At 61.5% G+C, this 27,011-nt stretch overlaps 3 protein-coding genes across 5 annotated transcripts; 2 read left to right on the forward strand and 1 right to left on the reverse strand.

Moving 5' to 3' along the window:
* The first annotated feature begins 388 nt into the window (after positions 1–388).
* On the forward strand, positions 389–6,466 carry LOC139802523 (contactin-5-like). The gene is made up of 10 exons (XM_071757740.1): positions 389–541; positions 1,603–1,941; positions 2,725–2,994; positions 3,437–3,553; positions 4,248–4,349; positions 4,831–4,953; positions 5,194–5,286; positions 5,460–5,552; positions 5,742–5,793; positions 6,326–6,466. Exons 1-10 carry the CDS (start codon positions 487–489, stop codon positions 6,375–6,377), a joined length of 1,296 nt encoding a protein of 431 aa, XP_071613841.1. The 5' UTR covers positions 389–486; the 3' UTR covers positions 6,378–6,466.
* A 2,427-nt stretch (positions 6,467–8,893) lies between these two features.
* On the reverse strand, positions 8,894–14,248 carry LOC139802544 (hemicentin-1-like). Of its 2 annotated transcripts, none has more exons than XR_011728687.1 (6): positions 13,856–14,248; positions 12,732–13,061; positions 12,400–12,629; positions 11,749–11,808; positions 10,659–10,710; positions 8,894–9,858 (listed from the first exon to the last, which is right to left on the reverse strand). XR_011728687.1 is itself a non-coding variant. In XM_071757781.1 (6 exons), exons 1-6 carry the CDS (start codon positions 13,932–13,934, stop codon positions 9,855–9,857), a joined length of 795 nt encoding a protein of 264 aa, XP_071613882.1. In that variant the 5' UTR covers positions 13,935–14,015; the 3' UTR covers positions 8,894–9,854. The 2 variants fall into 2 exon arrangements, 1 of the variants encoding a protein (XP_071613882.1); XM_071757781.1 differs by having other exon boundaries at positions 12,360–12,629; positions 13,856–14,015.
* Positions 14,249–20,066: 5,818 nt separating this feature from the next.
* LOC139802545 (tumor necrosis factor ligand superfamily member 10-like) lies at positions 20,067–25,544 on the forward strand. Of its 2 annotated transcripts, none has more exons than XM_071757783.1 (5): positions 20,067–20,381; positions 22,628–22,774; positions 23,035–23,071; positions 23,364–23,544; positions 24,099–25,544. In XM_071757783.1, exons 1-5 carry the CDS (start codon positions 20,160–20,162, stop codon positions 24,430–24,432), a joined length of 921 nt encoding a protein of 306 aa, XP_071613884.1. In that variant the 5' UTR covers positions 20,067–20,159; the 3' UTR covers positions 24,433–25,544. The 2 variants fall into 2 exon arrangements, with proteins under 2 accessions (XP_071613884.1, XP_071613883.1); XM_071757782.1 differs by having other exon boundaries at positions 20,069–20,381; positions 23,437–23,544.
* Positions 25,545–27,011: the final 1,467 nt, after the last annotated feature.

The following is a 27,011-nucleotide window of genomic DNA, read 5'->3' on the forward strand; positions in this document are numbered from 1 at the left end:
GGAGATAAAAGATGGGAGCTGGGCTCCTCTCCTGGGCTGGAGACAGACGGACGGACTGACATAGGGACAGACAGATAGATGGACAGACAGACAGACGGACGGACGGACGGACAGACATAGGGACAGACAGACGGACACAGGGACAGACAGACAGACGGACACAGGGACAGACAGACGGACAGATCCCTCCCCAGGGTTCGGCGGGGCTGGGGCAGCGATTCGTGCCCCGGGGAGGGTCCCAGGGGGGAAGGGTCCTCAGCAGAGCCAGCGAGGAAGAAGCGGAGGGAAATCACCAGGATAAAGCGGGGCCTGAGAGCATCCCGGAGCCCCGGGAATCCGGACCCGACAGACGAGCCGGTCCCCACGGAGCTGCCCGCTCGGTACCGCCCCCGCCGCTTTTCTTCTCCTCGCAGCTTTCCGGGGCTGTTGGAGAAGCGGAGGGATTGCTGAGCTCTTTTTTTTATTATTTATTTATTATCTCGGCAGATGCTGCTGTGCCGGCCCTGGGAGCTGCTGGGGAGCGGCTGGGTGCTCCTGGCAGGTAAATCCCCCCGGGGCTGGGGGGTGGGGGGGGCCTGGGGGTCTTTGCCATGGGCTCTGCGGAAATCGGAGTTTTTAGGTGGGGCAAAATGTTGGACCTGCAAGGGAAAAGTGTCTGCGTTCAGCTGCTGCTCCCAGCACCCTGCCCGGGCTACAAATCTCCTGCAGAGTGGTTTGTACTGGGGCTGATCCCTGTCACGACACAAAGTTTATCTTGGCTACGCTCGTGTCAGAAAATCTCACCACGGTGCTCATCTACACCTCGAAGCACCGATGGGCAGAGATGTTTCAGAGCGAGCACCTAAAATAGAATATAAAATAACTAAATGACAATAGAAAATTAATAAATGGCAATAAATGGCAAATGGGGGGGTGCTGAGCTCTGCAGTGTTTGCCCTCACCTTCTGCCCGTGGCACCCTGTGCTGAGCAAAGAGTCTTCTCCCGGGGACAGGGGGCGAGGGGGGGATTTTCAGAGCTGTGAGGTTGTTTCTTTACAGGAGGGGGGGGGGGGGGGGCACAGAAATAAAACCCCGAGGGGTGTTTGGTGAGAGCAGGGCATGGGAATAATCGGATTGACCTGGACTGCTGCACCCCTCTTCTTTCCCAAAAGCAAAACTGGGAAGGAAAATCGATGGTGAGAGCTTGAGGGAGAATTTTCAGGCTGTTTTGCTAAGGCAGCAGCAAACATCTGCTGGGAGGGGCAGGGAGCAGAGCCCGCCCGGGGGGAGCATCCAGACCCCCCCAGCCTGCCTGCCCAGCATCCCCCCAGGGCCCCGGGAGCTGGAAATGATGATGGTGATGATGTTAATGATGTTCACGCTGTTAATGATGTTGATGTTAATGATGTTGTTGTCCTGTCGGGAAGCGCGGCTGCGGTGGCAGTGGCTGGGGACAGGCTGGGGACAGGCTGGGGACAGGCTGGGGACAGGCTGGGGACAGGCTGGGTGGCTGCCAGCCGTCCCCATCCTGGCCTTGCAGCTTTGGCCAGGACGAGAGGACCCTGAGCAGAAGTCTCGGCGCTTTGCTCCAGCTCCTCTTCCCATCCTTCCCCTGCCATCCAGGGCTGCTGCTGCCTCTGCAGATGTTTGCAGGAGTGGTGGGAGCCCTGGAGAGCAAAGCCACGGCCGTGGGCTCCCGGGTGCTGCTGCCCGGGCTGGGCAATGTCACACACATCGACTCCACCTGCTGGGAATTCCTCAACGGGTCCAGGTCCCAGCCCATCCTGCAGCACTCCAGGGGCTCACCCAGCCCCACCATCCAGGAACCCTACAAGGGAAGAGCCCTTTTCCATCCCACCAACGGGTCTCTCCTGCTGGAGGATGTCCAGGAAAGTGACAGTGGCGTCTACAAAGTGACCATCAACGTCAAGGAGAGCCTGGAGATCTTGCTGGAAGTCCTCAGTGAGCAGTGGGCAGGGGAGGGAGTGATGGGTGCAAGGAGAGCAGGGGCCTCGTTCCCCTGGGTGTGGAGCATGGGACAGATAAAGGGGTTTGGAGAAGGGGTTTGAGCCTGATGAGCCAATCCTGAGCTCATCTGAACCTGCCAAGCATGGAGCCATCACCCAGGAGACTGGGAAGAGGCTCCCAGCCTGTCCCAGGGCAGGTGCTCTGCCCAGGGGGACCTTGCAGGTTGCCTGGCTGTGACCCAGGGCTGGGAGGCAAAGTCCTCCTGGCATCCCCAGCCAGCAGAGACAAAACCCTCCCTGCTTTGCTCCTCTCTGTGTGGGATGGAGAGGGGTGGGATGCTGTGGAGCTCCCCCCTGGCCCCTTTTGCAAGGGGACCCGGCAGAAAAGCCCCGGGGGGTGGGCTGGGGGGTCAGAACAAGCCCCCCCCTCGCCCAGGCTGATGGGCTCTGGGCAATCTGCAGCAGAGATGAGAGCTCTGGCTCCAAACACCCCAGAAATGTCTCCTCCAGCCTGCTCTGCCCAGCCCATCATTGCCTCTGGCCTTCTCCTCCATGGTGCCACCACAGCCCTGGCTCCTTCCCACCCCACACAAGTCCCAGGGGGATCTTCACCTCATTCCTCTGGATGTTCTCATGCCCTGATGTGCTCCTCAAGGCTCTGCCTTTGTCCACACAATGAGACAACGACAGCTCAGCTCGGGGAAGAAAAAAAAAACCCAAAAGCCCAAAGCTGGGAAGGAGCAGTGGCTCAGGGATGATGTTTCTGTCCCTTCTCCAGAGCCTGTGTCTCGCCCTCAGCTCTGGACCAGTGCCCTGGTGGCCCAGGCTGCTGGTCAGGTGCTCTGCAGGGTGGCAGAAGGCAAAGTGGACACCATCTCCTGGAAGAAAGATGGGCACCCCGTGCCCCCGGGCAGAGCCTCCCACCTCTCCCACAGCCTCAGCATCCTCTACCTGAGGGCAGTGCAGAGGTCAGACTGTGGCTCCTACTCCTGCAACGCCAGCAACAGGGTCAGCTGGCAGGAGACCTCCCTGAATGTCACCATTGCAGGTGAGCACTGCTGGGCTTCCCCCTCCTCCCCTCTGCCTGCTCTGCCCTTCCCTGGGGGTCCCCGGGTGGCTCCATCCCCAGGCTCTGCTCACCCCGAAGTTGTGGGGTGTTCAGGGCAATCCCCACCCTCTGATCCCACCCAGACACTGTCCTTGGCTGGGGTTGGCTCTTCCCTCTTGGAGGGGGATCCCCCAGGGATGTCCCTTGACCATGGTGATGCTGAGCAGGACCCGGGCAGGGGGGGGTGGCTGGGAAGCCCCTGGGCAGCCCAGATCCCAGCTTGGCCATCCCATGGGTCACAGCCTGGAAGCACAGCTTTGGCCACCAGCAGGCAAAGAAACTCTGCCTGTCCAGGGGGGGAGGAGCCCCCCGGCTCAGCAGAGCTCTGTGGGGAGCAGCTGGGGGCCTGAGCCCTGGCTCCCTCGGGGTTTGTGTCCCCCAGGTCTCTCCCCCCGCCTGCAGGATGCTCTGAGGGTGGCAGTGGTCGCCGTGGTCATCGCTGCCATCTCGGTGTGGGGCTTGGTTTTTCCTGTCTGCCAGTCTGCAAAGCTGAGGATCAGTGAGTCTGCAGGGGGGGACAGCTCAGCCCCCCTGTCCCTCAGCTTGGGGGGGGGTGAGGAGCACTGCTGTGGGACCAGCTGGGTGCCAGCAAACTGGGGAAGGGTTTACAGCTGCAGGAGGGGAGGTGGAGAGGAGATCCTGGGAGGAAATCCTTTGGGATGAGGGTGCTGAGCTCCTGGCCCAGGTGGAGCTGTGGCTGCCCCATCCCTGGCAGTGTTGGAGCCCCCAGGCTGGATGGGGCTTGGAGCACCCTGGGCTGTGGGAGGGGTCCCTGCCCATGGCAGGGGTGGCACTTGGTGGGCTTTAAGGTCCCTTCCCACCCAGACCAGTCTGGGATTCCATGATAATTCCCTTTCCAACCATTTCTACATCTTCACCTCCTCTGGCAGATCCCTGCCAGAGTGGGGAAGGTTCCCTTGGGCAAATCTGAACAGCAAAACCCAACTGTCCTCAGGTTTCAGGCTGGGACAAACCCTGGCACTGCTGAGCAGCCCCCATTTCCTTTGGGTTTGTTGCCACCCGCTGACCCGGGGGGGCACAGAGCCCTTTGACCAGGGGAGGGACAGGGACAGGGACAGGGACAGGGACAGGGACAGGGACAGGGACAGGGACAGGGACAGGGACAGGGACAGGCTGGGGTGTGCCATGGGAGGGGTCCCCGGGGTGACCCCCCCTTGCTCTGGGTGTCCCAGGGGGGGAGCTGTGGCGGTGGCTCAGTGCCTACACCTGTGGGCTGGTGTCCCTCTCCTCGGGGCTGGCGGGGGCTGCGGGGCTGCTCTGGATGCAGGAGGAAGGTAAGGAGGGGGCTGCTGGGCTGGGGCAGGACCCCCCAACTCCTTCCCCCCTGGGCTGGGGCTGCGTGAACCCTGTGGGCTGGGGAGATGCTGGGAGATGGAAGGGTCTCCAGGGGGTCTGTGGAGGGGGGGGCACAGCCCACATGTGAGGATGGACCCAGCCAGAGCCCCCCGTGGCTTCCCCACCCGGCACGGGCTGAAGGGTTGGGTTTGAGGGTTGGACTTTTCCAGCCAAAACTTCTTGATGAGGTCAGCTAGCCATGGGGCCACCACAGGGAGCACCCACCCACCCACCCCAATAATTCCTTCATTCCCCTCTCCCCTGAGCCCCTGCCCTGCAGCAGGAGAGCTGGGAAGGGTGGGGGGAAGGGGCTGGGAGTGGGGAGAGGGTGGGAAAGGGACAGGAAAGAGGGACATGAAATGGTGAGAGTGGCAGAAAAAGGCAGGAACTGGGGCTCTGCCTCGTCCTCTTTCCTCCCAGGCCCTTCTGTTGCCATCATCCTGCCCGAGATTGCCCTCACCTATGCCATCGTGATCAACCTCCTGGTCACCGTGGCTGTCACCTTCCGCCCCGCCGTGTTCACCCAACTGAAAAGCAAAACTGGTGAGAGAGGGAAAACTGCTCCTCCCGGGGTGGTTTTTGTGCCCCAGATCTCATCCCTAACCCCGAGATGAGAAGTTTCTCTTCTCCTTTGGTGCCAACTCAGGCCGTGGCTGAGGGCAGAGCCCCGGCTGAGCCCCCTGAGCCTCACGGTGGCACCTGCTGACCTTAAAGGTCTTCTCCAACCCAAAGGTCTCTGCCATCCCTTGACTCTGTCCCTTTTGTCACCTCTCCCTCGTCCAGCCCAGAGCACCATGGGCTATGCAGCCCCAGCCGGGGTGGTTCTGGTGGTGCTGACATCCAGCTTCCTCATCAAGAGCATCCACCAGCGCCACGGTGAGAGGGAACCCCCAGGGGCTCTGGGGGAGGTGAAATCTTTGCAAAACCAAAACTTGTTTTCATCCCACCTGACATCCCCCACCTTTATTTTGGATTTTTCCTCCCCGTGGTGGCACTCTGCTCTGCTCCTTCCTCTCCCACCGCTCGGGATGCTGTTTGGTGCCCCCCAGAAGAAGGGTGCAGGGGGCTGGTGGCTGTCACCACCCTCACAGTCAGCACAGCAGCCGTGGCAGCTCTCCCTCTCCTCACCATCTTCCTCTGCTGTGAGTCTCCTCCATCCCCCCCAGCCAGCTGGTGTCCCTCTGTCCCAACCCCTCCCCATCTTTTGTGGATTCCTTGGAAGCCCCCACCCATCCCCATCCCCACTTCTGCTCCCTGCAAGCCCCATTCCCCCTGTACAGCCCCCCCTGGCTGAACTCAGAGCCTCTCTCCCCCCTCCTTGTCCCCCGCAGATCACAGCAGGCAGAGGAGGCTGGGGGAGTGTGACACCACCTGGGCTGACAGGTAGATCCTGCCTCTCCTTTTCCGTGGCCTCAGCCTGTCCTGAAGGGCAGAGTGGCCCTGGGAACCACCCTGTGCTTTTCTTCCAAGCCCCAGAGAAAGAGGCCACCAAGCTCCTGATGTCACCCAGGGCTCAGGGGGTGGGGTGGGGGGGTCCCCTCCAGCCTGCCCAACCCTCCCCACAGATTCCCCTCCCTCTAAGGCATCCTGGCAGCCCTGTCTCCTCCTGCTTCCCCCCAGGAGCTGTGGCTGCCCCAGCCCTGGCAGTGCTGGAGGCTCCAGCTTGGATGGGGCTGGGGGAGGGGTCCCTGCCCATGGCAGGGGAATGGGACTGGGGGGGCTTTAGGGTCCCTCCCATCCCAACCCATTCCACAATTCCATGATTTCCCCCATCCTGAGGCACCACAACCTCAGGGGCTCCATCAGTTTCTCTCTGCCCCATCCCAGCCCCTCCTGAGATGGAGAGGAACCCGTTCAGTGGGGGCTCATTGGGGGGTGGGCATGGGGAAGGCCCCCAACCTCCTCTTTTTTCCAGGGCCCTGGAAATGTCCCAGCCCAGCAGCAGGGATGCAGCTGACCCCCAGTAGCAGTCGGGATGGTCCTGATTTGGCTGAGTCACCTCCAGCTTCCTCCCAGCCCGGGTGGGTTGGGGGCTCTGCAATAAACACCAGTGCCAGGAGCTCGCTCTGCCTTGGGGTTTCTTTGGGGTTTTTTAAACCTGGAGCCAGGGGAGGCCAAATGAAGGGGTTTCCTCACTTTAAACCCAGCCTCTAACACAGAGCAATGCCATTAGGAGCAGGTGCAAGAGGCTCTTTCATGTTCATTTTATCTTTTTTTTTTCTTTTTCCCCTACGTTTGTGGGTGACCCAAGGCCCCCACCCTCCCCTCTCCTTGCTCCCAGGTGCAGATGATTTCAGGGTGTGCTCTTGGGTTTTTTGGGGGGGATTTAAGGGGGTTTCAGGCTGTTTCCCACTGACTCCACAGGTCTGGGTGTTGCCTGTCCCCTCCAGCCTGGGTGGGGATGCTGTAACACAGAGCTGATGAGTGCTCCTTGTGTCACCAGCAGAAAGATGGAGCCATGGTCACTTTATTTATTTCTGGGGTTTTTCCTGCCTGAACATCTGCAGCTAAAACACACACACACACACACAAACACACACACACACACACACACACACACACACACACACACAGACTCCGTTCTCCCCCTTTTCTGCAGAGAGAAACAACAGAAAATGGGGGGGGAGAATCCCATCACCTTCCCAGGAGCTGGAATTTCTTCTTGGGAGGAGCAGCAGGAGCTCAAAACGATGGAGGCATTAAAAAAAAAAAAAAAAAAAAAAAAAAAAAAAAAAAAAAGTTGGGGGGGTGGTTGGCTACTTCAGGTATAGCTTCACCTCGAGGTACAGCTCACTGCTGTACCACTGCTGGCCTGGGACCACATTTGAGCTCAGAGCTCAGAATTCACCCATTTCTATGGGTTTTATAAGTCTTTTTTTTTTTTTCCAGTGCCCCCCCAGATATTCCTGCAAATGTGACCTCAGCAGCTCTGCAGAGGGGAATCCTCCTGGCCAGCCAAGGGGACACAAGCAGAAGCAGCTCAGCAGTTGCTGCCATTCACAAATGGAATTTTCTCCTGATAAAGGCTGGAAATGAGCTTTGCTGGGGAGCATGGGCCCTGTTTGCACAGCACCCAGCCCTGTGTCCCCCTCCCCTGTCACCCTGGCAGCAGGAACTCCCTGATTTGCTGCTGTTTGCAGAGACTGTAAATCCATTAGGGTTTAAAAAAAAATAAATAAAATAAGCATAATATTGAATCTGGCAGCTCGAGGAGCCCTGCTGAGGGGAGATGGTGGCTTTTGAGTGCTGATAAGGATGGAGACTCCAGAGCCTCCCTGGGCAGCCCACAGCAAGTGGCTGAGTGTCCTCTTTCCCGAGGTTTTCCTTGCCCTTGGACTGAGTTTCCTTTGGGACATGTGCCCTCCCTGCCACAGCCCCTTTGGATGTTTTTCCCCCCATGAAATGGGCTCCATCCTGAACTGCTGGGTTTGGGTGGGAACCCAAGAGTTCTGTGGCCTTTCCTTTTTTCCCAGGTCCCAGGAACAGAGGTCAAGGAGGCCCAGGAAGCCCAGGGGTTGCCCAGGGCACACACATGGTGGCCACCTCCGTGACTCCCCCCATTCACTGCTCCCCCTCCAAAGGCTCCAGGGTGAATATTTACTTCCCAACAAGTAATTCCTGATAAGAGGGAGGCATCTCCCTGCAGGACACCTGGGCTTTGTCCTCAGACTGGGGGTGTTGGGGACACTGCTGGGGGCAGGTGCCACCTCCCAGGTCCCATGGGAGGGGGTCTGATCCCTGGGGGTGCTGTGAGGACCTGGGATGTTGGGGAGCAGCAGAGCAGCCCCATGTGCTGGGGGACACTTGTCCTGGGGCTGTGACAACCTGTGTCCCCCCTCCCAGCAGTGGGACTTTGCTCAGGGATGCTGAGGAGCCCCCGCTGGCTCTGGTGCCACCAAAGGACCCAGTCCCTGTGGTTTTGGGGGGGTTTTTTGGGTGTTGTGTCCAGCAGAAGGTCCTCCTGCCACTGATGGGTGCTGGGGAGCTGATGAACCCCCCAGCCCAGGAAGGTTTGGGTGTCACCCCCATGCTTGGTGCTCCTCCAGCCCTTACCCATCTCCTTTCTCTCCCACTCGGGTACCCAGGACCTGGGAGAGCCCCTGGGGCCCCCTGATGACCACACAACCCAACATGACACTTATCAGCTGGATAAGGGGAAAATCAACCCACGAAGGTGAAGAGCAGCCCGGGTGGGGGTGGGGGGGCTGCTCCAGCTGGGGGGACAGAGAAACACGGGAAGCTAAAAAAAAAACAACCCGAAAATTTGGAGCAAAGTAGAAGCCGAGACTTCGGGTCCCATCTCCTCCCCGCAGCGGGCTCTGCCGCCTCCTCCCGGCGCTCTGCTGTAAAAATCCCTCCTTTTCCACCCAAAACGCAGCCAGGTTTGGTCTCCATCCCCCGCGGGTCGGTATGGTTCCCGGCGAGCATCCATGTCCCTCCGGGTCACTGCCCCCCCTGAAGGCCACCACGGAAACCCCTGAGATACAAACTCGCATTTATTAGCAGCATCAGACATCGAAAAAAAAAAAAACCAACCCAAAAAACATCTCCAGCATGTGTTGGGGTTTTTCTTCTTTGTGGGGTTTTTCTGGGTTTTTACACCTGCAAGTGCCTGAGGGACCTGGCAACCAGCTTAACCCCGCGGCTGAAATCCAGCTGTCTCCACCCAAACTGCTCTGATTTTTATTTAATTGCAACGGGAGCTCCCCAGGTGGGTGCTGCCCCTTCCCTGCCAGCCCCTCGGGACCTCTCCCACCCCTCAGGATGGAGCATCCCCCATGGACAAGCCCCCAGGCCCCTCCCCCACAGTTCTTGAGGTTGAAGCCAGCTCAGGAGGCACCACGGGACGGGGCTGGAGCTGCTCCCATTCCATTCTCCAAGGAAAAGGGAGAGCAGACCTAGAGGCAAGAGCCCAGCCACAAACCCAGCACCCTGTACAGCTCTACCCCACGGGGCAGAGCAAGGAGGTCCCCAGGCCACCAGAAGTCCCCACCTCGTAGCCAGAGTCCCTGCAGGGTGCTGGGGGTGGCTCAGGGGGGGTGCTGGACCTGGGCTTGTGCCCATCAGAAGGAAAGATGGGTGCAAAGAGCCCAACCTGAGGGGCAGGAGGCACAGGTCCAGCATCCAGTTCTGTGCAGGGTGAAGGGGCCATTTGTGCCTCCAGGCTCAGAACCCTCAGCTACAGGAGGGAAAAACACCCCCAGCCCAAGAGCAGCAGCCAAGAAGGCCCACGGGCTCCTCCCAGCCCAGCCAGGCAGGCACAGCCATGCCCACCTTCCCCTGGGGAAGGGCAGGGCAGCACCCAACTGCCCAACCTGGTGCTTTCCAAACAAATATCCTGGAGTCCAGCAGCTCGAGCAATTCCAAGGTGAGCCCAGAAGAGGCTGGGGCAGCACCCAGCACCAGCAGCAGCACTGGGGACAGCAGTGAGGACCCCAAAATCTCTATCTGCAAGGAGAAGAGAGGAGAGGGAGAGGGAGAGGGAGAGGGAGAGGGAGAGGGAGAGGGAGAGGGAGAGGGAGAGGGAGAGGGAGAGGGAGAGGGAGAGGGAGAGGGAGAGGGAGAGGGAGAGGGAGAGGGAGAGGGAGAGGGAGAGGTCCCCATCCAAGCCACCTCCTGGGTGCGGATCCTCCCTGTGCAGCTCCAGGATGTCCCATGCTGGTGGGGGCAGGGCTGGACTTGGGCTCTACTCCAAATTTCAGGAGCTACCTTCAGCCAGGCTCCCCCTGGGAGGGGTTCTCTGGCTGCACAAGGCAACCCAGAGCTGTCTTACTGCAATGTGGGATGGGGTTTCCATCCTTAGGGGGTTGGCATCCTTCTCCTCACCCTCCAGGAAGCTCCAATTAACAAGCCCTCGTTTTTTGTGGTCACGTAGAGCAAACAAGCTCTGGGAAGATTTCAAGGATCCCTCACTTCCCAGAAGCCTCCAGAGCCCTTTGGAGAGTTAAAAGCCAAACAAAACCCAAGCCACCCACTAAGGAGGATGTTTCAGAGCCTGGGTTGTGCCCTTCTTGGGAAGCACTCCTGGAACCCCTCCTGAGCCACAGAGGAGCTTTGGAGAAGCTGGGAGTCTCCCCTCCAATTCTGCTCTCCCAAAAAGAAGCCCAATGGGAGCTGTGGAAGGAGAGGAAGGGGGACAGGGCCACCACCCACCACAGGTGGCTTCAGAAAACATCTCATGGCCAGCACAGAGGGAGAACCTGGATGATGGAGCAGCAGGAACACCGAGGTTCTGCCTGGGATCTCACCTGCAGGGGTTGTGACACGGGCGGTCCCTTCCCCTGCACCAGACAAAGACACCTGGGGAGGGGACACAGAGCATTAAACACCTGGGGAGGGGACACAGAGCATTAAACACCTGGGGAGGGGACACAGAGCATTAACACCTGGGGAGGGGACACAGAACATGAACACCTGGAGAGGGGACACAGAACATGAACACTTGGGGAAGGGACACAGAGCATTAACACCTGGGGAGGGGACACAGAGCATTAACACCTGGGGAGGGGACACAGAGCATTAAACACCCTGGAGATGGTGCCCAGACCAAGGGTGCCCATGCTCAGCCAGGGACCCTGGGCCCTGCTGGGGGGTGGGCTCTGGAGGAAGCCACCCCTAGCCCCTCCCCAGGCCACCCCATGTGTCCCCAGCTGCAGGTGAGCAGGTCCCAGGGGATGTCAGGGCAGGAGCAGAGGGGGGGCGTGAGCTTTGCCCACACCCACCCAGAGCCCTGAGGCTTTTCACAGGAAAAACCTGAAAACTTTGTGCAATAGCAAAACACACACACACACACAAATCCCCCAGGGAGAACCTCCCACTTCTATTTGAAACTGCCAGGTCCTCTCCTCAGGTCCAGACTTGAGCGTTTCTCTTTGGGTTTTTTTGTTCCCCCCCCTGCTCCACGTTTGCAGTTGGCAAGCTGAGAATTAAAGTCTCTGCTTTGCCGGAGACTGGGGATGGGCTGGGGAAAAAAATGCTCTCCAGCTCCCCCAAAAAAAGGAGGAAAAGCAAAACCACTGAGTAAGGATACACATTTCCCTTCCATGGGCAGAAAATGATAGCAGAGTGGAGGGGGCTCAGTGCTCCCAGCCCAGGAGGGATGTGTGGCATCCCCCAGGGCCCTTTGAGAGGGGAGTGACCCAGAAAAGGAAATTTAAGCATTATAAGCAGGAGGCATTTTGATGACAAGCTTCCCTCCCACGCCTGGCACCAGGGGGGCAACATCACCTCCTCAGACTGGGGACGTGATGGCAGTGGCCACCCAGCTGGCATGTGCCCCCACCTCACACCCATCCCCTCCTCACCAGCCAAAGAAGCCCAAGGGCCACCAGCACTCACCAGCCAGGGAGCCCAGGGCCACACAGGCCAGGATCATGGGCAGCACCACGTTGGCAGCATCTGCAACAGAACCGACCCAGTCCCTGCAGAGTTGAACCCGTCCAGCAAACCCCTGGGCACCCACACGTGGGACAGCACACTGAGGCAAGAGGATAATTGGGGGGGGCTTGGGGGGAGCATCTGCCCTGTTTCTTCCCCTGGGCATCAAGAAGGATGGGAAAGGGTCTGGAAGGTTTCTGAGGAGCAGCTGAGGCCCTTGGGGTTGTTCAGCTTGGAGGAGGCTGAGGGGTGACCTCATTGCAGCCCACGGCTTCCTCAGGAGGGGAGGAGTTGGGGCAGGTGCTGATTTCTTCACTCCTGTGACCAAAAGCAGGGCTCGGGGAGGTTCAGGTGAGACATCAGGAAAAGGTTTTTTACCCAGAGGGCAGTGAGCAGCAGAAGCAGCTCCCAGAGAAGCAGTCCCAGCACCAAACCTGCCCCAATTCAAGCAGCATTTGGGTGGTGCCATGGTGTGACCCTGGGGGGTCTGCCCAGGGACAGAGGTTGGACTCTATGGGTCCCTTCCACCTCAGCCATATTCTGGGATTCTCTAGGGAGGGACCCCCACTTACTCTGGACGTGGAGCAGGAAGGAGGTCTCGTTCTGGCTGACCTGGTTGCTCACCACGCAGGCGTAGTGCCCGCTGTCGTTGATGGAGGCACCGGCGATGCTCAGGGTGCTGTTGCCCACAAACTGGATGTGCTCACTGCCCAGCAGCACCTCCCCGTTCTTCTTCCACCAGTACGAGTCCGCCTGCCCTTCCACCGCGTTGCAAACCAGCTGGGTGCTGCCTCCCGCCTTCACCGAGGAGTTGCCCAGGATTTCTGGCTGGGAGAGGGGCTCTGGGAGAGACGGGAGGGACCGAGTGCTCCAACCTGCACGCCAGCCCCTCCTTCGGGGGGACGCCCAGGCTGCGGCAGAGGCTTTGTCACCCCGGCACTCACCCACAACACGCAGCTGGAACCAGCCCGTGGCCTCAGCCTCGGTCCTGAAGCGGTAGAGCCGCCCGTCCCCCCGCGCCAGCAGCAGCCGCAGCGAGAAATCCGTCTGGTTGAAGAGGGTGCGGTTCTGGTAGGGGCGGGAGGTGTTGGTGGGGCCATCGACAGCGTGAGTGAGGATGGTTCCTTCCTCCGGGCCGCTCCGGTATTCCCAGAGAACCACCTGGGCGGTCTGCAGCGGGGGGGGCACCAGCAGCACGGTGCAGCCCGGGGCCGAGACCAACCCCCCCTGTGCCGGGCGGAGGTCTGCGGAGTAGCAGGGGGACAGGGTGCGGGCTGGGAAGGAGAAACGAGACGGGAGAGATGCTGAGATGGAACCTCACCCACCCGGGAGGAGGCTGCGGGGACCATCCCTGGGGCGGAGGGACCGCCCCGGGCTCAGCCCCTTTGCAAAGAACAGAGCTGGGGACTTCAGGAATTATTCCTGGCTGTGATGAGCGACGTGGAAAAGTAGAAGGATGGTCACGTATGAGGTGATTTTGTATCTGTCACCTGAAAAACTTCTTGGTGGCTCGGGTACCCGCAGCTCGGAGCTGGGTGGGGGTAGAGCTGCTCCCAAAAAAAAAAAAAAAAAAAAAGCCCTTTTCCTCCCACCCAGGAGCCCAAATCCCGGGGTGAAGGAGCTCCAGGAGCCATCCCAGCCCTTTCCCGCCGGAGCTCTGCCAAGAAAATGTGCCAAGGGACGGGACATCCCTGCCAGCCCCTTCCCGACCGTCTCTGGAAACCTTCATGGCCGGGAAGAGAAGCGGCTCAGGAGCCCGCAAGCCTGGGCTTGGCTTTTCACGCTTAAATAAATAAATAAATAAATATAACAGAGGGAGCCAGGAAAACTCTCCTGCCTTCCTGAAGCTCGGGATGGGTGCAGCCCCCACCCCGCTGCAGCTTCACAAATGAGAGACAAAAAAAAATAATCCCGAAACGCCCCGAGGGGGGACACCCACGGACACCCCCGCAACCGGACCCACCACCCCCGTGGGGGCGGACGCGGGAGAACAGAGCCCGGGGGGGTGTTCCCCAGCTCTAGGGGGGGTGGTGTACCCCCTAGCCCCCCCCCCGGGGCAGACACTTGCCTGTGATGGCGGGGCCGGCTGCCGAGCTGCCGGGGGAGGCGAGGAGGAGGAGGAGGAAGAGGAAGAGGACGCGCAGCATCTGCGGGGCCGGAGCGGAGGCAGCTCCGCCGGGAGCTACCGGGAGGATCCCACCGGGCGGGGGGGGCGGAAAAGGGCGGGAGGAGGAACGGGAGCGCCGGCACCTCCCTCCCCAACCCCCCATCCCGGCTGCTGCCGCTGTCGCTCAGAGTGACCTTGGCAGAGGGGCACGGGGCCCCCCCGGGCTGCCCACACCCCCAGACGGCTGCAGCCCCGGGGGGGGGGGGCAGGGCTGGTCCCAGCGGGGGGGAAGGCATCGGTTTCTGGTCCCCCGACCCAGCCTGGCCCCGCTTCTCTCCTCCTCCTCTGCCTCTGGTCTCCTCTCCTCTGTCTTCTCTCATACTCCTTCTCTACTCCTTCTCTCCTTTTCCTCTCCTTTTCTTCTTTTCCGCTTTTTTTTCTTTTTCTCTCCTTTTCCTCTTCTTCTCATCTATTCCTCCTCCTCTCATCTTACTCTCCTTTCTCTCTCCTTTTCTTCTTATCTATTTCTCCTTCCTCCTCCCCCTCCTTTCTTCTCGTACTTCTTCCTCTCCTTTTCCTCACCAAAGTGGTTTGAGGGTCCCCAGGGAAGGAAAACCTTCTGCTGGGGGCAGGTCCAGTCACCACCATGGCAGCTTCAGCCACACCATCATCTCAACCCCACCAGGGCTGGGGACACCATCCCAGGCTGCAGGACACTGCTGTGCTGGAGGAAGAAGCCTCCAGTGACAGGCTGGGGGGTGCTCAGGGTCACCTCCCGGAGCTCTTTGTCCCACCAGAGGCTGAGCTGTGTCCCTGCCCCGGCAGCAGAGCCACCAAACCCCAACCCAACCCCTGCTGAGACCCAGGCTCTGGGGTTGTCTCTTGGAGGATGCTCTGCTCCCTCTGTGGGGACCAGGCTGGGACCAGTGGCAGCCTGGGGGAGAAGAGGGGTGGCCAGGGCAGGGATTTCCCGAGAAGAAGTCACGGAGCTCGGGCAGGAGTGTGCGCAGGAGGCCGCGGTCCCACTAGAGGGAGCGAACGCTCGGCGGAGCGAGGAGGAGAGCGGAGGAGCCGAGCGGAGGGAACCCAGGGCAGAGGAGGAGCCGCGGGAAGAACCGGGCCCTTTGTGTCCCCCCGGTGACATGGGGACAGCCAGCACGGGGTCTGTCCCCAGGCTCAGCGCCTGCTGGGGACAGGAGCAGGGACAGGAGGCACGGCTGAGCCCCCCGGGGGCTGGATGGGCTCTGACTCTCCTCTCTCCTCCTTCCTCTTTTTTTTTTTTTTTTCTTGTTTTCTTTCTGGTGCTCTGCTTTGCCAGGAGGTTGCAACACGCAGGACGTGAGTCAGAGCAACCCTCAGATCCCTTTTACCCCCCAGGAGCAGCCGTGTCCCAGCCCGGGGGTGTCAGGAGCAGCTCTGGGATGGATCCTGGGGCCCAACCGAGCTGTGGGAGAGGAGAACCTGAGCCCAAGCAGCCCCCATCCCTCTGGCCCACAGGAGGCACCTCGCTGCTCAGCCAGGACCCCCCCGTGCCCACCCAGGCCAGACTCAGCCCAAGCTGAGCCAAGTTCACCCCAAAAGAGTGTTTGTACCCAGACAGAGCCAGGCAGCAAGCACAGGCTCACCCCAAGAGCTGCCCCCAGGAGGGGAAGGGGCCTCTGGCTGCGTCTCAGCATCCTCACAAGGAGCTGGATAGTGCTGGGCAGGGAGGAGGGCATGGAAAAGCCCTGAGCCAGCAGGAAAGCTGCGGTGGGAAGCTCTGAGTCAGCCCCGGCCACGGCTTCTCTGAAGCCCATCCCTCCCCAGCAGCATCTGCAGGGTCCTCCAGGCTCCCAGGATCACAGCAGAGGGACCCGGGTCCTCATCTGTCCCTGCCAGAGTGGCTGTGGCTGCCTGGGCAGGGGCCTGGGAGCTCCTGGAGATGGAGCTGAAGGTCTCTAGCTGAGGGCCTGGCACAAACTGGGGAGTTCAGGGGAAAAGAGGAGGCTGTGAACCCAAGTCTCCGTGTAAATGGGTTATTGGGACTGTGCAGGGTTTTGGGGCATTTTCTGCTGGTTCAGTGGTGGTGGGCTCAGGCAGGTTGGGACCGTCCATCCCAGGGAGAAACTGGGTGCCCAGTTACTGCAGCACCAGTCACTGCCATCAGTACTTCACAGCTGTCAGAGGGTTTTTGGGTGCTGAGTCACACTGTCTGGGTGCTGAGTCATGTCTGCTGGGGTCACCCTGTCCTTGTCCTGCTGGCACATCCCTGCCACAAGCCAGGGCCATGGGGGGTGAGCTGCTCCTGTGCCTGGGCTGGAAGTGCTGCCCTCCCCACCCAGCCTGGGGAGCACCCTGGCAGGGGGAAGAGGTTCCCCCTGTCAAAAAAAATAAATCTCAGAGAGGAATTGGCCAGTTCAAACCTAAAGACAAATGTTTGTGAGAGCATTCCAGGAAGGTGAACAGAAGCCATCCTGAGTGGTATGCAGTAATTTCACCTCCCACGGCAGGGGAGGATGGGACCCTGCTGCTTCCTGACCCAGCACCATGCAGCCAACACCTCAGAAACCATCAGCCTGCACTGAAGGAGCATCCCTGGGATGCTGAGCCCTGGGATGCTGAACCCCGGGATGCTGAGCCCTTCGATGCTGAACCCCGGGATGCTGAGCCCCGGGATGCTGAACCTCGGGATGCTGAGCCCTGGGATGCTGAACCCCGGGATGCTGAGCCCCGGGATGCTGAGCCCTGGGATGCTGAACCCTGGGATGCTGAGCCCCGGGATGCTGAGTCCTGGGATGCTGAACCCCGGAATGCTGAACCCCGGGATGCTGAACCTCGGGATGCTGAACCCCGGGATGCTGAACCTCGGGATGCTGAGCCCTGGGATGCTGAGCCCCGGGATGCTGAGTCCTGGGATGCTGAACCCCGGGATGCTGAGCCCCGAGATGCTGAGCCCCGGGATGCTGAACCCCAGGATTCTGAGCCCCGGGATGTTGATCCCTAGCACTGGAGCTCTGCTCCAGGAGGCAGCAGTCCTGGAGGAACAAGCGGAGGCTGCTCCCATCGATCCCGTAAAACTGAGGATAACAAGAGGATAACGTGCAGATCCCACCCCCTGCCTGAAGCCAGAATGCATCCTGTGCAAGGAAGGAGTAGGAAACCCCCACGACATTCTGGAGCCCCAGGCAGGTGCTGCTGCCCGGGTTCCCCCTCCCCTTGCTGCCAGCACAGCCCCAGCAGAACCCCAGCAGCACCTTCTGCTCCTACGAGTGCTGAGGAAACCAATTCCCAGGCTCAGCTGACCCTGGTGCACAGGCCAGGAAGCATTAGCAGTGAAAAACAACTCCTCAGCCAGACAGCTTTTTTTTCACCTGGCTCCCACCCAGTTTTCTCTGCACAGCCCCAGCGCTGCTCCTGCCCTCCCTCCCGGGCTTGGCTGCTCTGTAAACCTGTCCCCAGGGCACCCCGAGCAGCCCCAAGCCACCGATTTTTGTAGCTCCAGGCTGCTCCCTGCTCCTGCCATGTGTCCTCACCCCAGCCACAGCCCGGGCTGGCAGCACCCATCCTGCTCCTGCACCCAGGCCCCAGACTGCACGTGTCTCCACCAGAAACTTGGCCACCTCTGGCCCCTCTCCTGGCTTGGACAGGTAAATGCTGCCCCTTGCACAGGGAGGGGGTCCCTACAACACCACCCCCCTGCCCCCCAGCACCAAAAAAACCCCCCAAACAAACAAACAACAACAAAAAACAAAACAAAACAAAACAAAACAAACAAACAAAAAAAAAACAACACAAAAACAAAAACAAAAAAAACCAAAACAAAACAAAAAAAAACAGAACCAAAACAAACAAACAAACAAAAAAATTTTAAAAAGCAGAATTTCTTCCTGGTACCAAAGTTTTGAAAGTATTCTCTGCCTGTGCCTGTTCTCACTCTTCCCCCTCCACCCATCTCAGGGGATCCCTGAGCCTTTCTTACAAGAAGGACAACCAGGAGGTTTCATTTTCATTTGGATTTTCTGGAAACGAGCAGTCACGTCTCTCCCTGCCCAGTGCCAAGGGAAATATCTCACCTGGAGCCACAGCTACCTGCCTGGGCAGGGAGGGTGCTGAGCTGGGTGCTGGGCACCCAAGCTGTCATGCACCGAGCTGTCAGAGGGAGGGGAAAAACACCCCTGGGCTTGGCAGATATCTCTGTCTGTAAGATCCCCCTGTCTGAGGAGCACCCTGCCAGCAGGGAGGTGGAAGGGGCAGCACCCTCCCCAGTAGGTCCCTGCAGGACAGGTCAGCAGCAGCCCCTTCCCACAGGACACCCAAGGGTGGTGGAGATGAGAGAGGCCACCAAGACAATGAGCAACCCCGGCTGAAGGGCTTTGGCTGCTGATGAACCCCTCCTCAGCCCTTCAGCATCCCTCCTCCCCTCCTCCTCCTCCTCCTCACAGCCCCTGTCCCACCCCCTTCCCCCTGCTCCTCCTGCCCTCACCAGGAGATGGGGACCCACTGCCCCCAAACAGCACCAGAGCTGCTTTCCTGAGAGCAGAGGGTGAGGAAAAAACTTTTTTGCCACCCAGAAGATGCCAAGGAAGCCCCCAGCCTCCTCCACACTCACGCTGCCCCCCACCCTCTCCCCTCAGACAGCTCAGCCCCCTGGGGACACGGGTGCAGGGAGTAATTAGCCCAGGGATTAAGGCCACTTGGACAGAGCCTGCATTATTCAGGGCTCTCAAAAGCAGATCAGGAGCTGCTCACCCCTCAGCAGCTTGGGGTGCCCCAGGGGCCTGGCCCTCTGCACACCCAAGGGCAGAACCAGGCTTGGGGACACTCAAGTGAGAATGGAGCTGCTCTTTCCCTTGCAATCAGGAGTTACCTGTGAGTAGCTGCACCTCTGTGTGCAGGGCATGGGGCTGGATGGAGCCCAGGGGATGGCCAGAAGGTTCTGGAGGAGCCAGCTCTGTACCTGGAGGTGGGATGTGAAGAGGAAAAAGGTCCTTTAGCAAAGGGAAAAAAAAAAAAAGTGTGAGAGGCTGGAGAAGGGAACAGCTTGGGGTGTGTGTCCCCTGTGTCCCCCCCGTAGGGACACACACTGTGAGACCCAGCCTCGAGGGCCAAACCCTGCACCAAAATGTCACTGAAATACCTGAGAGAGCCCCTCAAAGCTGGCAGCTCCCCCACGGCACGAGTGGGGACCCCCGTGGCACATGGGGAGGTGAACTGAGAGCAGCTCCGTGGCCTCATCTCTGTGGCACGTCCCTACAAACAGCTGTGGCCGTGGCACTGGGCTGTGTCCCAGCCTGGGGACAGCTGCAGGGCCCCTGGGGACAGGGTGGCCACAGGGCAGGCACCTCCCTCACGGGTCTCCCCTGGGTCCAAGTCCTCCAGCCCACAGCCAAGTCCCTGGGTCACTATCGATCCAAAACTGTCCCAGCACCAGGCTGGGGGCGCTGGAGATGTTGGGGGGTCGGGGCCATCCCCCCTGTCCCACAGCCCACCCTTGGGGCAGAGGGAGGGGTTCGGGAAGGACCCAAGTGCCGGGGGGGTCAGCAGGTTCCCACTTCCATTTCAGAGGGAAAAGCAGGGAAGGGCACAGGCTGCTCACCTGGCCCAGCCCCTTCTCCAGCACCTCTGGTTGTTTGCCCAACAACTCGACATTCCCATGGCCCTGTGGGGACAGGGCACAGCCGGCCCTGCTGCCAGCACGGGGGGGCTCTCACCGCTGGGCAGCAGCCGCGGCAAAGCCTGCGGGAGACACCAGACCCCAAAATTTTCCCCGTCTGAGGTTCTTGGGGGGCCCAGCAGAGCCCTGGTGGCCCGGTGTCCCCCGGGGACGTGTGGGCCATCACCTAAAACCGTGTCACATCGCGTCCCCCGGCCCTGAGACCCCCTTTTTCTCCACCCAGGCAGCACCACGGGGTTGGGGGGGTTCGGGGGTCTTCTCGCTGCCGGGAGCTGCACGTGACACGTGTGGGGGACACCGGGGGTCCCTGAGGACATGCACCCCTGTCCCCCACCCTCCCAGGGGACACCTGCGGCCACCCCCTGACACTGGGACCGCGCTGGACCCCCCCCCCTGGGGACCCCCTGAGCCCCTGGGGCCACCTTGGGTCCCGGAGTCCCAGCCCCCCGCGATGGGCTGTGGCTTCGGGGAGGCCCCACCTCCCCTCCCGCCCCCCTCCCGCCCCCTCCCCGCTCCCTCCCGCCCCGCCGGTCCCGCCCGGTCCCTCCCGTCGGAGCGCGGCGGTCGCGGGGCAGCGGCAGCCGGGGACGGGGCGGGGGGGGGGGCCGGGCCATGGCCCCTCACCAGCCCAGCGCCGGGCAGTACCTGCGCTCCGATAGCGGCGGGTCGGAGGCTCCGATGCTGGCGGAAGGGCCCGGTGTCGGTGCCAGGGGGGCGCGGGGGGGGCGGCGGTGCGGGCCGCTGTGGAGCAGCGTGGCCGTCATGGCCATCCTGGCCCTACAAATCGCCTCCACCACCGGACTCTTCGTTTACTTCACCATGGCCATCTCCAAGGTGAGCCCGCGGGACGGGGGCTTCGGCCTCAGAGCACCCCCCAGCCATGCCGGGCGGGGGGACCGGCGGGAGGGGAGGGGGCTGCAACCCCGGGAGAGCCGGGGGATGAGGGGAGGGATCCAGATCCGATCCAGATGTGGAGGGGAGAGGGCAGGGGGGCACTGCCCCGAGCTCCACCCGGAGCTGCGGATCCAGATGTGGAGGCGTGGGGGGAAGACACTGCCCGGGGGTCCCCTGGGAACAGCGGATCCAGATGTGGGGTGGGAGGTGGACACCGCTGCCAGCTCCGCCCAGCCAGATGTGGAGAGAAGGAGCCTTTGTCCTGGGCTCTGCGGGGGGGCGAGGGGCTGACCTGGGCCCCAGCACCCCCCGCTTCCTCCTCCATCCCCTCCCTCGCCCCTGCCATTCCCGTCCCACCCCCGGGACCCCCGTGGAGCGATGGGAAGGGGCCTGGCGGGGACCCCCCCGCCCCGAGCAGCACCTCTTGAGTCTTTGCTCCGTCTTAATCACCTGAAAACCCCGTGCTGGGACCCAGCTCCCCCCCGCCCACCTCCCCACAGGTTCACCCCTGCCAAACCCTTCCCAAACTGGGGGGATCCTGCTCACACCCCCCGCCCCGAGCAACCGGAGGGTCCTGGGGGGGAAAATCCCCCTCCCCAGAAAAGGGCTCTGCTGTGGGAAGGGGAACGTTCGGGTGGTCCCCATCGACCCCGATGGTGGGGGTGGGACAGCAGGAAAAGGGTCCCACAGCGCCGAGCGTTGCACAAAACCACACGAAAAGGGGGGAAAAAAGGGAAAAAAGTCCCCCCAGCCCTGGCTGGAGGAGCAGCCCCTGAGCAGCCTCCGGCGCTCGTCCTGGGCTTTGTTTGCATCCCCGCGGTGAGGGATGGACATGAAAGGGGTTGGAAAGAGGGGGGGTGACACGGGGGCAGGGGGAGGGGCTGAAGGGGGGTGGGGAAACACTTAAAGTGATTTTTGGAGCTAATTCGGGAAGCTGCTACCTGGAGCCCGGCATGGGACCTGAGCTGGGAGCTCAGCATCCCCTGGGGGTGGGGGTGTGGGGGTGTAAAACCCCTCGGCCCATCAGCCTGCCCCCTCCCCCTCCCTGGGGGGTGCTGCCCCTGCCCCCACTTCTGCAAAACTTTCACTTTTTTCCTTAATTTAAAACCCGGCCCAGCAGAAGGTGCCGGGGGCAGGCAGAGGGGTTACCCCGCAGGGGAGGGTGTGCTGGTGGCACCCGTCCCAGCAAGCTTTAATTAAGGCAATTAGCATGACCAGGGGGGTTGTTGGGACCCAGAGGGACACGGCACGTGGGTGCCCTGATCCCGGCAAGTTCAGGACAGGGGGTTGGCGCAAAAGTGGCCAAAAGAAGCCCCACAAACCCTTTTTTCTCTGCCCTCACACAGTGTGGCCAAGCCCAAGGGCTCCCGGGTCCCGATCTGGGATCTGGGAACAACCCAGGTGCTGAGAGGCAGAAGGTCAAAGTGCTGGGTGTTTATTCCCAGCTCTCAGCACGCCAATTCCAGGGCAGCCATCCCATCCGTGCCTCAGTTTCCCCACACCCTAGCCAGCAGCCTGCTGAGATCCTCTAGCCTGTCCCCCCCTGCCATGCCACAGCTGGGTCAGCCCTGGGACCCCCGGGGAAGGGACTGCTCACTGTGCAGAGCCCTCCCCCCCCCCGCAGGGCAGGACCCCAGCCCACCCCAGATGCCAGCAGGGGTGAGGAACCCCCTGAGGTTCCCAGCAGGGAAGCAGGGGAGGAGAGCCTGGACCCGGCTGCCCAGGCACGTCCCAGCTGCAGCTCCGAGCAGAGCCAAGGCTGGGCTGTGCTGCTGGAGCAGCCCGGTGCCCCCAGGCAGGGCAGGAAGAGGTGAAGGTTGGGTTCTTTTTCATTACCTGGTGCTCTGCAGCTTGGAGGGTTCTGGTGTCTCATCTGCTCCTCACTCTGCTGCTGGAGGTGGGGGAAGGGGCTGCTGTGCTCCCCGCAGAGCCAGGATGATCAAAACCACTTCTGCCAGGGTTGAGAGGAGGACACAGTGAGACTGAACCTGTCCAGTCCACAAAAAAATCGATTTGTTTCTTTTTGGACAGAGCTTGGGCTTCTCCCAGCCTCCTCCCAGCCACCCTAACCCAGCTCCATCCCCGGAGGTGTCTGCATCCCAGCGGCCACACCACCCCCAGGGGCTCAGGGCAGCTCGGGGGGGTTATCCTGCTGACCCTGGGGTCTCTGGGGGTCTCTGTTCCAGCTCAAAGCCCAAGCACCAGCAAGCCCGGAGGAGCTGCGGTGTCTGCAGGTGATCAACCAGCAGCAGGAGGGCTCCAGCCTGGAGGAGCTCATCACCAACCAGTCCTGCCTCAAGCTGGCCAACACCATCAAAGCCTACGTGGCCACGGTGAGCATGTGGGGACAGGGGGACAATGGGACAGACGACAGGAGAGGTCCTGCCTGCCTCCCTGCCTCAGTTTCCCCTCGGGAGGGGTGGCAGAGGGCAACCATGAGGATGGTTTTGGAGGGGAGGGAAGAGGTGCTGGAGCCCAGAGACAACACGAGGGGCAGGGTCTCAAGGACTTGGGCGAGCCAAGAGGAACTGGGGTGGGGGGAGCACCCGTTTGGCCCTGAACTGAGGGGATTTTCCTGTCCTCTGGTGCCCAGGTGACGGAGAAGGTGATCGGCAGGAGCGTGGTGCAGGGTGAGTCCCGGGGGGAACACGGGGAGCGCCGGCCACCTCCCCGCTGGGGACAGACAGAGCCACCATCCACGTGCCCCGGGCGTGCGGCCCGGGGTGCCGGCGGGATGGGGGGGATCGGATCCTCCCCGGGGCAAACTCCAGGACGGTCCCGCCGGGTTTGTGTCCCCAGGGGAGGGTTGGGGACAGCCACGTGCGTCGGGCTTGCTGCAGGGCACGGCCCGGGGCCGTTAGACAATGATTGACGAGACCTTTCCGTCCCCTCGGAACCTCGTCCTCCTCCTGGGCGGGTCAGGGGGGCAGTTCCCAGCCCTGGGCTGGGTGTCCCCGCTGCTCTGTCCCCTGCAGCCCTGTCCCTTTCCCGGCAGAAGCCCGGCGCAGCTCCTTCAACGCCTCGGAGGGGCAGGCGCGGCCCAAAGCAGCCGGGAAGCCCTCGGCACACCTCACCCTGCGTCCCCAGAGCCTGGCCCAGGATGGTGAGTGGGGCTGCTGAGCTGGGAACGGGGCAAAGATCTCGGCCCAAGGGAGGGGAGGAGCTGGGGAGATGTTTCTCTGCTTCACTGCAAGGGCACCTTAGAGCAGAGGAGGCTGAGGGGAGAGCTTCTGGCTCTCTGCAACCCCCTGAGAGGAGGTTGGAGCCAGGGGGGGTCAGGCTCTGCTCCCAAGGAACAAGGGATGGGACAAGAGGAACTTTTGGCCTCAAGTTGTGCCAGGGGAGGTTGATTGGAGCTGGGGAGCTGGGGAAAAATTTTAGGTTGGAGCTGGGCTGCCCAGGGCAGGGCTGGGCTCCCCATCATCCCTGGAGGGGTTTCAGAGCCCTGGAGATGTGCTGAGGGACATGGGGTCGGGGTGGCCTTGGCAGTGCTGGGTTCATGGTTTGCCTCAATCATCTTGAAGGTCTTTCCCAACCTAAACAAATCACTCGTTCTCCACCCCTTCAGGCTGGAGGGAAAGCCAGAGCTCCCTCCCCCTTTCCGTGACCCCATGGTCAGTGCCCGTGACCCCCTCAGTGACCTTTCCTTCTCCCCAGGGAGCTCCAGGCGCTTTGGGAACCTCTCTCAGTCCTGTCGCCATGCCCTGACCCGCTGGGAAGCCAGCACCATCCACTCCCACCTGCAGAACATCACCTACCAGGAGGGGCGGCTGCGGGTCAATCACGCAGGGAAATATTACGTCTATTCCCAGATCTATTTCCGCTACCCCAGCGCCGCCGCCCGCCCCTCCGTCCCCCAGCTCGTGCAGTGCATCAACTGGAAGACGTCCTACAGCCAGCCCATCCTGCTCCTCAAAGGGGTGGGCACCAAGTGCTGGGCCCCCGAGGCGGACTACGGGCTGCACGCCCTGTACCAGGGGGGGCTGTTTGAGCTGAAGGTGGGGGATGAGCTCTTTGTCTCCGTCTCCTCCTTGGCCATCGACTACAACGACGCAGCCGCCAGCTACTTCGGGGCCTTTCGGCTGGACCTGTGACTGCCACCTCCTGACCCACCTGCTCTGCTCCCACCCAGACCATCCCCTGGAGCAGCAGCTATTCCGACCAGACAGTGGCTGAATGCCCGGGGGGGACCTGGCACGGGGAGCTGGCACGAGGTCCTTCCCTCCCCTCGCGGCGAGGGACGAACACTGGGGGTGGCTGCCCACGGGGATGCCACGTGGGGCCACACCATCCAGCCAAGGGGAAGCCCAAAAGCCAGGAAAGGACTCCAAGGACTTACGGGACACATGCACGGAGTGGGACATTGTCACCAACGTGGTGGGACATCAGCTGCCTGGTGGGACTCCCATCTGAGCCAACAGAGCCCCCAGTGGCTCCGTGCTGCAGCAGAGGGGCTCAGGTCACCTCTGCCACCAGACAACAAAGTGTCCCTGTGGTAGGGTGACCTCCCCTGCATGTGTGACCCCCACTCCCATGGGGCAGAGAGAAGCTGTGGGCACTCGGGGACCCCAAAGTGCAGGGACAGAGCATGGGGGGGAGGGGGGACAAGGCAGGGCCAGGCTCTGCTTGGGAAGGGAGAGGAACGGAAGAGTTTCAGTTTGGACTCACGAGAAACCTGGAGCAACGCCAGGAATCAGCTCATTAGGAACCCGGAGCCACCCCAGGGATTGGGGGAGGTCAAGGAGCAGGACCATGAAGGCTCTGGAGGAATCAGCAGCCCCAAGCCCCAGCACCCCAACACGTGGCAGCCCAGCACGTTGTGCCCCAGCTGAGCTGCACAGGACAGGACTGAACCCCCCCTGCTTCCCCCTGAGCTCTTCCCTGGGGATTTTTGGCCACGTTGGACACGAGAAGATGGGTGCAGAGCAGGGCCAGGCTGGCTTGACCCATGAACTGGATGTGACCCCTCGCCATTACCTGGATCCCTCTGCACCCTACCAGGACTGGGGGTGGGCAGGGGCAGCACCCAGTGGTACAGTGCCCCCCGCAGAGGGGGCTGCTGGGGGAGTCACTGCTGCTCTGAATAAAGCCTCTACCCCAGTGCTGCTTGGGCACCCCGTGTGTCCAGCACCCCGGGCTGGGGGTTCCCTGGGCAGCTCCCCCCCTGCCCAGGAAGGCTGCGGGCAGGAGCTGGGTCCTGCCTCACCTTGTACAGGCAGAGCAGAGCAGGGCTCAGCTGCCTCCCCCCGAGATGCCTGCAGCATTCCCCAGGAGATGTACTCCCCATCCTGGTGCCTTTGTGGGACTCTCAGGATCTTCTGCTCTGCTTTGGGGTCCCCAAACCTGGCCAGACCACCCCAAGATGGGCTTCTTCCCCACCCTGTTGTGGCTGCTCCTTGCTCCCACTCTCCATCCCACAGCTTTCCGGTCTGGAGACCCCCCCCCTTCCCAGCATCTGCCAGGCTGTGCCTGATGACTCCCTTGTCCCCCCACCCACCCACCCACCTCAGCCACTGCCCCTCACCAGCCCCCCAGCACAGCCAGTGCCAAAAGCCCAACACAAAACCACAAAGTGGAGCTGGGCCCCTCCAGAGACCCCCAAACACCCCAGGCCCTGCCACCCCCTTCCCTTCAAAGCCAGCTTTGAAACACTCCCATTTTCTTCCACCTCTCACTCCTCCTCCTGCTTTCTCAGCCACCTTGGTGCCCAAGCACCAAGAGCCAGGCTCCTAAAAATCCTTTGCTCCCCCCAAATCTTCCCCTGGCTCCTGTAGCCGCTTTGGAGCTCAGGTTGGACTCTGCCAGCCCGGGGCTTTCAGGGAGCCTCCCGAGATCGCCTCAAACGGAGCTGGGAGCAGCCCCGGCCCCTCTGGCCCCACAGCACGGAGCAGGTAGAGCAGCCCCGTGCGTGCCGGGCCGGGTGCCAGCCGGGTGCTGGGTCGTGCTCTGCTTTCCTGGAAGGGAGAGGGAGGAGTGGGGGGGCGGATGTTTTCTGGAGGGGATGAGCTCTTGGAGCATCAGGCCAAGTGCCCTGGGCTGGGTCTGGCAAGGGACGAGGGATGGGGTGGATGTGGTGGGGGGTGCAGGCTGGGAAGGTGTCCCCAATGTCCCCAGCTCTGCAGCATCCCCTGCTCACCCCTGCAGCTCCTATCACAGCCAAGGATGCAGATGGAGCTGGGAGCACAGGCTGGCACCACACAAGTTCATCTCTTGCAAAGCCTCTGTGCCTCAGTTTCCCCACTTGTACAAGATGCCCGTGGAGCTTGGTATTTGCAAAAAAAACCCCAAAACTCTGGGCCCTTACTAGAAGCCTGCAAGGAGCTTCTACCCCACGTTGCCAGTGAGCAGGGGTGGGATTGCTGGTGGCCCCCCCGTCCCAGCAGCAGCCCAGTTTCAGAACTATTCCCCTGGGGCAGGAGCAGCTTCTCTCTGCCGGGCTGAGGCAGGGGGGGCCGCACACACCAACGGGGAAGGGGCCGAGCTCCCACCAGAACCATAAAATAATTAAAATAATGAAATCACGTGAAGCACAGAGCTGCTCCAGCTCCCCAGACCGGTGACAGCACCGAA

The sequence above is a fragment of the Heliangelus exortis genome, chromosome 14 (assembly GCF_036169615.1).
Source record: "Heliangelus exortis chromosome 14, bHelExo1.hap1, whole genome shotgun sequence".
NCBI classification, from domain to species: Eukaryota; Metazoa; Chordata; class Aves; order Apodiformes; family Trochilidae; genus Heliangelus; species Heliangelus exortis.

Coding starts and splice junctions, on each gene's coding strand:
- LOC139802523 (XM_071757740.1), top strand. CDS start 487: ATGCTGCTGTGCCGGCCCTGGGAGCTGCTGGGGAGCGGCTGGGTGCTC. Junction 1,942..2,724: donor GATCTTGCTGGAAGTCCTCA/GTGAGCAGTGGG, acceptor TCCCTTCTCCAG/AGCCTGTGTCTCGCCCTCAG. Junction 4,954..5,193: donor CCAACTGAAAAGCAAAACTG/GTGAGAGAGGGA, acceptor TCCCTCGTCCAG/CCCAGAGCACCATGGGCTAT.
- LOC139802544 (XM_071757781.1), bottom strand. CDS start 13,934: ATGCTGCGCGTCCTCTTCCTCTTCCTCCTCCTCCTCCTCGCCTCCCCC. Junction 13,062..13,855: donor AGCCGGCCCCGCCATCACAG/GCAAGTGTCTGC, acceptor TCTCCTTCCCAG/CCCGCACCCTGTCCCCCTGC. Junction 12,630..12,731: donor GTTCCAGCTGCGTGTTGTGG/GTGAGTGCCGGG, acceptor CGTCTCTCCCAG/AGCCCCTCTCCCAGCCAGAA.
- LOC139802545 (XM_071757782.1), top strand. CDS start 20,160: ATGGCCCCTCACCAGCCCAGCGCCGGGCAGTACCTGCGCTCCGATAGC. Junction 23,072..23,436: donor CGGCAGGAGCGTGGTGCAGG/GTGAGTCCCGGG, acceptor CTTTCCCGGCAG/AAGCCCGGCGCAGCTCCTTC. Junction 23,545..24,098: donor CCAGAGCCTGGCCCAGGATG/GTGAGTGGGGCT, acceptor CCTTCTCCCCAG/GGAGCTCCAGGCGCTTTGGG.